The 11,002-nt window shown below is 34.1% G+C and overlaps 1 protein-coding gene across 1 annotated transcript; it reads left to right on the forward strand.

Annotated features, from left to right (window-relative positions):
- Positions 1-1,923: 1,923 nt before the first annotated feature.
- On the forward strand, positions 1,924-11,002 carry LOC110099266 (probable pectin methylesterase CGR2). Its single transcript, XM_020826357.2, has 7 exons — positions 1,924-2,086; positions 2,618-2,773; positions 2,890-2,929; positions 3,298-3,336; positions 8,732-9,103; positions 10,450-10,505; positions 10,617-11,002. The coding sequence occupies exons 2-7, from the start codon at positions 2,657-2,659 to the stop codon at positions 10,761-10,763; spliced, it is 771 nt and encodes a 256-aa protein (XP_020682016.1). The 5' UTR covers positions 1,924-2,086; positions 2,618-2,656; the 3' UTR covers positions 10,764-11,002.

Raw genomic sequence — 11,002 nt, forward strand, 5'->3', positions numbered from 1 at the left:
AGGGACGACGTGGCGCATTCTGTTTGGTCTCCGGATGGTGTTCGGCTTCCACAAAGAATAATTAATCCCCATGAGCCACGAGGTCCCTTGGGATGGCTCTCTACCGTAGTCGGGCTATTAAGGTCGAAGGGACTTTTGGGGGAGACATAGGTCAGAGGTATCTTAGTAGGCGAGCAACAAAGGTTGGAGGGACTGTAGTCAATGGACGTGGAGGCTGGAGGACCATAGTCAGCATGTGACAGAGAGTTGAGGACCATAGTAGGAGGGAACATAGTCGTCATGCGACAAAGGTCGGAGGTCATAAGGACCGTAGACAGCTTGTGAGGAGGTCAAAGAGATTGTAGTTGGCGGGTGACGAAGATTGGAGGGACGCTATAGGGGGGCGATGGAGGTTGGACGAAGGCTTGGATGTGGCTACTGGACAAAGGTCCAATGTCGTTGGTCAAGCAGAGGTCTAACTGAGGCAAGTCGGTGGTGGTGCCATGGTGGAGCACCAGGATTCAAGCCTTGGAGCTCTCTTAAGACTCTAGCTCGAGGTGTAAACTTTCAAAAGTCTAAGCCCCCTTAATGTGGGAAGTGAGGGTGTATTTTTAGATTTTGAGAGTGACATGCTCTATAAATATGAAGAAGATCCAAGACAAATTTGACGTGCTCCATTGAACGGCCCATACTGATTCCCTTGATCTTGGAGTGTTTGGCAAGCGTTTGAGTGTCTTATGATGTTAGAATTAAGCATTCTTGGGCTTGTTAGATTCGTTTAGTTGAATTGCTCGATTCGACTATAAGCATGCTATATTTGGATATCATGTGGTCATCCAATAAATGCACTAAAGTTTCAAAATATGCTTTGGTCCCTTGGTTTGGGCTTGGATTTGATCGACTTTGGTGTTATTGGGTTCGTCTCATTGAGACATTCAATTTAAATATAAGTTTGCTGAAATCGAAATTTGAATGATCCTAATTTAATTTTGAAGTTTCTAATTCAGATATGCATCAAGATTTGTGATTGATCAAGGTGATTTTTGGTGACGTATAAATTAATATTATAGAAAAATCATAAAGAATCAAGCTAGATGAGCTAGAAGCAGCTTGCTAATACAAAGCATTATAATAGGACATATTTTAATACTTATAAACTAAGATTATTTGAAAAATAAAAATATTAACTAAAAAAAAAAAATTCATGTTTTTAAATATGAAATATATTGCTCAAAGATTAAAAAAAAATTATATGATTTATATTTAGCTTAATTATGATAGGCCTCAAAATTAAGAGAGAAATATATTATAAATTTAAATTAGTTATTCTTTTATTACATTTTTATGATGACTAGATTATGAGAGTAGATGTATTAGGGCTAGACTATATTAAGAAAGAGAGGCAGGCGTTAAAAGATTTGATTAGAAAGTATTAAAAGTGATCCTTCTATTTTTATACTTTTATATGACACAAATAATGTGAAAATATGATAATCAAAATTTTGAAATGATAAATTAAAACTATTAGATTTTTTAAAGATAAATACAATATAAATTAGAAGAGTTTTTTTCTTGTTTAAATTAAAAAAAAAAATTATTACGAAATAAAATTAGTGATTAGTGAATGGTTAATATTTTAATTACTTATAGTAGAAAAAATATTAAATTATATTAATAATCAAGTAATCATTCAATTTTTTAAGAATATACGTTATAAAATGTAATTTATTTCAACTTATATTTTATCTCATTAAAATAATAAATTCATAATTACAAAAAAAAAACTTCAAATGTTGTGAAGAAATATTTTAATAATATATTGATTGAAGAAAGATTTTCTAAGGCCAATAATTTCTCACGCACAAACGATTACAATTTTCCCGTTTACCTCCGTATATTATGGGTTTCTATAGTTCCACGGATTTAACGGAATTTAAACTGGAGGACGTCCGCATTCTATTTATTTCTTGCAGGCTTAACGAGAACCTCATTGCGCCGCAGATCTCCTTCCTCCTCACTCGGGCTTCTCCCTCTTCCGCTTCGTCCCTCGAGCGCAGGTGGCGGCGCAGGCGCCTTCTTTCTCCTCCGTTTCTTCCTTCGTGCGCAGGTGACCGCCGCACACGTCCAATTTAGCTGCAATTTTTTTTTTTTTTTTGCGCTTGAGGAGGTTTCGTGAGGTTCTTGATTGGCCATATACTTTTAGATCTCGATTTTTCTGCTGGTTGTTGCGCGATAGAGTAGAAATACGATTAGATTTGCGGTAGTGAGATGGGGATGATTTCGAAGCTATGCTATTATTTTCCTACTAGATGAAATGGATCTTTGGCGAGATCCTCCTTTTGGGCGATCATGAGCTCCAGATCTGTTATTTTGAACTATGGAGCGTAATGCCATCATTGATTTCGGAATCGATTATTGATTGAATATTACTCGATTTTTTGGCTGTTTGAAAACCAGGGTGGTTTTTATGATAATCAGTCTGGTTTTTAAACGCGGAATCTTCTTATCCAGACAGTTGCGCAACATGGGGCTAGCTTTATAGCTGGGGAGGGCCGGAATGTGCTAGAGAATTTTGATTTGACGGAATCTGGAGGCTTATTCAATTTTCTAAAAGTTTTTTATTTGATCAGTGATTCAGTATAAGGTCTTTTGTTTGAGCTATTGTAAACCGGACGTTATGTCAAGGAGAGTTCCATCCCGACGCCCAGCGGAAAGTGGCAGCCTGCCTTTGATTGGCTCGTTGAATCAGAAATCAAAAACTTCCCCGCTTCTTTCTATTGGTCTAGTTGTCCTGGTAAATATTTCCTAGATTTCACGTCTAGCTTTAAAAAAAAAAAACTGGCTGGTCATCTTGGCCGCCAGATCAAGATCTTCACTGTAATAACCATGTTTTTTTCTCAAAATTTTCAGGGTGCCATTCTTCTTATTGGCTATTCTTACAGCGGCTCAGGTCCGTATTTTTCCACTAATGCATGTTTCGGGAATACTTTGGGTTTATTTGTCGTAGAAATTGTAGTTCTCAAATGAATTAAATGGTTGGGTTTAGAAAGATGGTAAAAAGTGACCCAAAATGTGAGAAGTTTAGGCTTGGCTCTGGATCCGGGTCAAAGAATGCTTCCTAAGTTCTAGTTTAACTTATCTCTTATATGGTGAAAGTAGCTTGATTAATCTCATTGCCAGGCTAAAGGATTCCTTGCTTTTTGGAATACTGATTTTAGTTTGAATTTGCTTCTGCATAATTTTTAACCTCTGTTTCTGGTTAAAATCACCTTACACCAACTTCACATGAACTAAATTCTGGCTTTCTTTTGTTTTCAGGTGTATCTACAAATGTCAGAGAATCTTTTGGCGGTGAAGGTAGAGCATTATTTGTTTTCACTAGTATGCATTGTCTATTATTTAAACTTTATTTCAATCAGGCAATTGTAGATAAAGGCTTGATGTAGCCGACCCCACATAGTGGGATAAAGGCTTGATGTTATTGTTGTTCAATTAGGCAATTGAATATTATCCCTTTGGGCTGATACAATCCGATTTGTCTTTAAGATTTCAGAACTTAAAGAGGCGTATACATGGGATTTATAGATTTATTTTATTTTAATGAATGTATGCTGAGAATATGTTAAGTTTAGATCAAATTCTGTTAGTTTACTATGACTCCTTCCCATCCATTCTAATGGACCCGCTGAGTTGGTCCAACCAATCAACCCGATCCCAGCAAAGGGAGCCGGTCTAGCTGGCGGGCGGAAGAGCCTTGTGGGCTCTACTAGTGTGGGCAGCAGGCAAAGAGAGAGGGGGGCTCAAACGAGATTAATTCTACATTTAATTACTTATCATAGAAAATCAAAGTTGGGAGGGAATTAGGGAGGTTTGTTTATGTAAAAAGAACTGATTTGAATTTAGATTGGGAGGGAATTATGAAGGTTTATTTAGGAAGAGAGCTGGTTTTTTTTTTATTTTTTATTTTATGAAGAGGGCTGATTTGTTCCCCGGTGTATGCTTTTTGCTGACAATATTCTTGTTGTTGATAAGACTAAAGAGGGAGTTGAAGGTAAACTTGAATTATGGAGGTCAACCTTAGAGTCTAAAGGTTTTTGTTTGAGTAGATCTAAAACCGAATACATAGAGTATAATTTTAGTAGTATATCTAATGGGGGGTTTGTGACTTTGAGAGATCAAGTCATTAATAAAAGTACACATTTTAGATATCTTATGTCTATTGTTCAGAGTGATGGTGAAATAGATGGGGATATTATTTGTAGAATTCAAGTTGGATGGATGAAGATGAGGAATGCATTGGGCTTGTTGTGTGATAGAAAAGTATCACTCAAACTTAAGGGAAAATTCTATAAGATGGTTGTTAGACCTGTAATGCTTTAGGGCACATAATGTTGGCCATTAAAAGAGAAGCATAATATTAAGTTAAGTGTTGCAGAGATTAGGATGCTCAAGGGATGAGTGACTTTGCTTTTAAAGAGAGGATACGAAATGAGCATGTACGTGAAAAGGTTGGAGTAGCTCCAATGGCAGATAAAAGATTAGAGAGAGCCGTCTTAGATCATTTGGTCACATAAAACGACGGCCTTCTGATGACCTGTTTAGGAGAGTAGATGTATTAGATTTAACCTATGTTAAGAAAGGTAGATGTAGACCTAAAAAGACTTGGTTAGAAAATATTCAAAATGAACTTTTTTTATTAGATCTAAATGAGAATTTGACTCTTAACCAGACACAATGGATAAAAAAGATTCATGTAGCCAACCCCACGTAGTGGGATAAAGGCTTGATGTTGTTGTATGAAGTGGGTTGATTTGAATTCAGATTTTGGAGGGAATTAGGAAGGTTTATTTAGAGAAAGATGACTTATTTGAATTCAGATTGTGAGGGTTTATTTATGATTAATTAGGTTGTTTTATTTTCATTATGAGATTTTTGTGTTTTGGTATAGTTTTCTTTGGAGTTGTTCGTAGCGACATCTAGGTTTTGTGGGGAGTCAATCTTTCTCTTGAATAATAGATTAACTTGTATATTGGTTTGTTGTGTTGATATCAATAGAATTAGCCTATAATTTCTGCTGCATTTTCTCTTCTTTATTGTCATTTTTGACTGTGCGGAGATCGGATTCCTGTCACATTCATTTGACATTGGTGGGTGGCATAGAACCGAATAGAAATCTTGATAGTCTTGAAAGAAGAGGTTTGATTTGAACCCAACACCAAAAACGAAATGCATGGTAAGTTCGCCATCAAACCATTGGATATCATTGTTGAAGTAGTGATTAGGTTGCCTCAACTCCTCCAACTAGTCGTGGAAACAAACTTTTCTTTCTTATAGGGTAAGGCTACATGCACCAATTAATCCCCGACTTGCATTTTGGGGAGCTTCATGCATTTGGGGCACCCTTTAATCACGCTAGTAATTTGAGATCATATTTTATCTTCAAAATTTTTTTATAGATCAATAATACATCAGTTTTCATTTTATTAAAAAGAAAAATGTAGCGCTTCCAACTTAATATGAATATGAAGGAGAAGTACGCTGATCCTTTCTCTGAATGCAGAAAGTTTTAATTTGGCATTCCCATGTCCTCTTTGGTTTAAGAGAGCAAAATCAACTGATGCAAGCATTCATGTTTTTTTTTTTGTAATTTCTTTTGAGTTTTTATCAATCAACACGACACTAGATTATGTTGGTAATTTTCTGTGGAATGTGTCGCATACTCCAGCATAATCCCCCTCTTAAGACTTTTTAAATGCCCGAGGCCCACGGTATCTTACAAGTATTCTTTAGCGTATTAACTTAGCTTTATTTAAAAACAAAAACGACTGAATTTTCCCAAACCTTGTTTGTTATGCTGATATGATCCCCTGTTACTTCTTTGCTATCAGTTATTTTCTTGTCAGGTGCTCTGCTTGCCCTTGTGATTTAGTTACGGTTTTCCATGAAATGTATTTTGGTATGTTTGCTGCTTGCAATTTAATACTTTGGTCATGACTACCCAGGATAGTGTTCTAAAACTTGCTAAACATTTATTCAAGATAAATGGATATCCTATCCTAGGAACTTGGTAACTCTTTCTTCATATTCCTTTGAATTCATTTGTGTTCATTACCTCTAATGTAAATTAAGGGTCTATTAGAGAAAAAGGGATGTATATTAGAACATCACTTGTGAATTTAAGATGAATGGTTTAAGTTGAGTGGTATCTCAAGTTTATTATGTAATAAGAGGATATTATAGAGATAAAAGGTTGAATCTATAAAAGGAAACTAAGATTACAGTCTATTTTCTAGGAATTTAAGTATTGACCACTAAAAGTCACTGCTAAGAAATTGAGTTAGTATGTATTATAGAATTAGGAATGATAGATGTGTGAAAGGACCATCTTTCATAACCTTTAGAAGTGAAATTTATTAAAGTATAAGTTGTTGATCTTAGACTTAGGTGATTTGGACATTATAAAAGATAGTAAATTTTCATCAATATGGTGGGAAGAAGAGATTAAAGTAATAGGAAGGAAGAGAGAGAGATCAACTTAGTATGATTTGAAGAAAACCTTGTGTTAAAAATAACGAGCATTGCTTGTACCAATCAATAAGAATAAATATAGAAAAATGATTCAGAAAGCTGAGCCCAAAATAGTTTGGATAATTATTTCCTTATTTTTCCAAATGAGTAGAATGGATAAAAAGTGGATGTGCGAAGTACTTAGATTATCTAGATCTTTCTTCCTGTTTTTTTTAATAAATTTTATGTAACTACTTGGAGTGCAATATTTTTTTGTAGTCAATTATTTCTTGTTTGTGTAAGGAATCCCAATTTGTATATAACACAAGTAAAAGAGGCACCAAAAATGAACAAAATAGTGCACTAAAAAAATAAGCTTGTTGCACTAAAAGTCATGCCAAGGAGCCAAATTGTAAAATCTTACACACTTCAATGAGAACCCTAAATGGCTAGCAAGAATCTAAATATTGAAATCAAACTAAAAAGTGCCATCATTCTTTCAGAAAAGTTGGAAAAAAGTCTGCTGGTCATAAAAAAGTGCACAAATTGAGGAATGCTCTTAATTTTATGAGACTTTTTAAAAGAAAAAAAGATAATAAACAATGAGAAAAGAAACAAATAAAAAATAAAAAATACTTAAAACTTGGGAAAAAAAAAAAAGAAAGGAAAATTCTAAAAATTATCTTGTGCATGGTTAAGCTTTACTGCACTCATTTCAAGGTGTACATTTCTTATTTTTTTCTTGAAAAATATAAATGCCCCACTAACTATCCTCAAAAAATTATAAAAGTATTACAAACTTAGAGAAAATGAGGAATTTACTTTTCAAGCTTAATCTACAATGTCCAAGGGTGAAGTTCATTATCCTAAGGCCTCAAAGTTATCTAAGTAATATAATAGTGATTTAGATCTCTTGAGTTAGCCTAACAGGCATGTTGTATGACAAATTGGAATCGAAATCCTATTGAATCCCGCTAAAATATTTTGTAGTGCTAAATGCATTTATATAAGGCCTTCAAAAGCTCCCATAACAAAAATTCATTTTAAAATCACAAAACTATTCAAGTCACCCTACATATAGGGAAAATTTGTAATTCCTAACCCATGGAAGTTCTTAGCATGCAAAGCTCGATTCTTTTGTTGAGTTAACAAAGTACTCGCTAAATTGCATTTTTAAAGCACAAAATAGCCTCAAATCAAGTTGGAACAAATTCTCACAAAACAAACCCTTAATTTTAAATAAATTCCATGTCAATCCTAAATTTCTTGGATCATCTCTACCAAATTTAGACATAAATCTTCATTAGGTTAGACAAAGTCATTAAGAGTAGAATATTACTTCACAAAATGATCATCAAATCACATAATCGTCAAGCTAAGTTTGTATCAAATTAACGAATCTTGTGTCTCACGAGCTTTCCATATCCAAATAGAGGGATATAAGTCCAAATGTATTCAAATCCTAAATTTTTCATGTCAATTTTGTACCAATATATAAACTTTTAACCAAAACTCATCTCTATTAAGCACGAAATTGCAAATTCACTTTAAAAAAATAAAAAATAAAAAAGCAAATTCATATATATATATATATATATATATATATAAACCCTTAATCTAATTGGATATTTGATTAGAGGTGATCTATGATTGTTTGTTAATTGTTAGACTCTTTAGACTATGAGGCTTTCGACCCTATATTGTTGATAGATTGGCTCCTGCGCAGGTGACCCAAAGTTATAGAGCCATGGTCCTTGATTCGGTTGACCATCCAACCCCATCTACGGCCACATCTATATTCAGAACTTCCAACTTTTATTCAATAGCGAGTATCGTGCTTGAGATATAATTAAAAAGGGTTTTTGCATTCATTAGAAACTTTGTTTTCTCATATATAATATGAAATTTGGATTGACCAAAATGTTTTCGAAAGGAAATCTCCGAAAAAGTGAAATAGTTCTCCCTTAAAAACTTATTGTTGCTCGATGTTCCTTATATGATGCTACAAAGGAGTGAGAAGGAAATAAATCAATTATGAACTTATGAGCATCTTTTTATGGCCTACACTCTCATTTGTGTTTAGGTAAAGATACGATTTACACTAGCTCTTCTTCATATTCTGTGCTTACAGTTGAATAAAATGAATTGTTTTCTAGTGTTAAAGTTAGCTCCTTACATAAAAACATACCTTTTTTTGGCTTTCCAACTGAGGCTGTAGCAATCTAACACTTTATTTTTAGTACAGTTGCTTCATGTACTTTAGAAGTACAACATGCAATTCCTGTCCTGAAGAAAGTATATGGTGACGGCATGCGTAAAGTTCTACATGTTGGCCCTGACACTTGTTCAGTGGTTACCAAGTTATTGAAAGAAGAAGGCACAGAAGCCTGGGGTGTGGAACCATATGATTTGGAAGATGCTGATAGCAACTGCAAAAGCCTTGTACGGAAGGGCTTTGTACGTGCAGCTGATATCAAATTTTCTTTACCTTACAGGCCAAAATCATTTTCCCTGGTCATAACCTCTGATACCGTGGATTACTTAAGTCCAAAGTACTTAAACAGGACAATCCCAGATCTGGCAAGGGTATCCGCAGATGGTCTGGTTATATTTGCTGGTATGTTCAAAGCTTTTGTATTGTAGGCATTAAGTTATAGTTATGTAGCGTATAATTTCAATTTTTATTTAATTTAACCTAATTAGCTTGACTATAAAACCTTGGTTTAGTTGATTCACCCTTGGATGGATTGATCTTTTGATTCAGTGAATGAGAGATTATTACGTGCGGTGTCCGGACCGTCCAGAGGCGAATCCGGATGCGCCTCCGAATGAATCCGGACGCCGCACGTAATAATTTTCCTCAGTGAAGGCTGGAGTTGTATCAATATTTTGGCAAATATCTAGGCAAGCAAGCAAATTCACATGCTTTTTTGGTTATAATCTATTTTTTTCATTTACTGGAGGATTTCAATGCCATGACTGAAGATGACCAATCCCACGGAAGCCTAATGAATGAGCTGCACTTATCTGCTAATTGAATAGTCTATTTATTGATGCCATCAGATAAAAAGTTCGAAAAAATTTTGGTTAAAAAAATTCTGACCAAAATTGGTCAGGTTGACTCTTAAAATTGTATTTATTTTATGATGAATATAAATATATAATATAAAATTTGGTTGTTTATTCATATATTACATTCTTCTAAAAGCAAATTTAATAGCTTTTAGATTCATTTAATCAAATTGTGATCAGATAACGTTATCTAACTTTTAAATAAAAAGTTCCTGGTAGTGAGGGATTACTTTATTTACCTTAGTATCGTAATATTGGCTGTGGCAAATGATTATATTTCAGCATGATTTGGCTAATTGCATTGCTCTAATATTTGTGGAACATCTCAGACTACAAATTCTTTCACAGTTCTATGTGGTCAGTTATTCAATTCATTCAGTCATTTAGGCATGAGAGTTGTTCTGCTTGAACTTCAGAAACAATGGCTGTGTTTGATTGCTAAGCATTTGAGCAAAAGGAATTGAGATTATTAAAAAAAAAAAATCTCCAGTCAATGGCTATAGATTCAGAGACAAAAGACCTACCCATTATATGCATTTCATTTCATTTACTTCACTTTCATTCAGGCTTCGTTTGAGACAACTTTTTTACTGCTTCTTAAAGTAGCTTTCTAATAAAAATTTAAAATTCTTGTATTAAAAAGCTACTTTAAGAAGCAATAAAAAAGCTATCTTAAACGAAGCCTCAATCCACACAAAACTAAAGAGATTTTTTAGCATTTAGGAATGTACCACTTGCACCCAATACCACTTGTTATATACTTTTTTTCTACAGAAAATTCATTTCAACCACAATTGTTACTACAGCCGACTATTTCTTTTTTTTTTTTAGTTGTCTGAATACATCATCATCATCAAATATTTATGATTTTCATTCCTTTTCCATGTTTAGGCTTTCCAGCTCACCACAGAGCTAAAATTTCCGAGCTACCAAAATTTGGAAGGCCGGTATGACTTAATCTTCCTGCTTCATTGCCTCATTTTTCCAGTATTTTTTTTTTATTTATGATGTCAAAAAATTGTTCCTAATATTTCTAAATTAACTTCACCTCAAAAAAGGCCAAATCAAGGAGTCCTTCTTGGTGGCTAAGATACTTCATTTCGTCTGGTCTGGAAGAGAATGAAGCTGCAGCCAAAAAGTTCGAGCAGGCTGCAACTAAAATGTCATACAAGCCTGGCTGCCAAATTTTCCACCTAAGTTCATAACTAGATCAGTTACAGCATTCTCGATCGATCATCCCCCCTCTTATTTTACTCTCGCTCAGGTTTGAGCTTTCTTGCAAAATTGTATTCTTCACTATATTTTGATTGTAAGGTAACATGAATGATGTTTGATTATTTGTTAGGTATTTATTACACAGGCATCTCATGAATTATGACTATATTCGGATTGTAAGATATCATCATGATGTTTAATTATTTATCTGATATTTATTGCACAGCCA

The sequence above is a fragment of the Dendrobium catenatum genome, unplaced genomic scaffold, assembly GCF_001605985.2.
Source record: "Dendrobium catenatum unplaced genomic scaffold, ASM160598v2 fragScaff_scaffold_1211, whole genome shotgun sequence".
NCBI lineage: Eukaryota > Viridiplantae > Streptophyta > Magnoliopsida > Asparagales > Orchidaceae > Dendrobium > Dendrobium catenatum.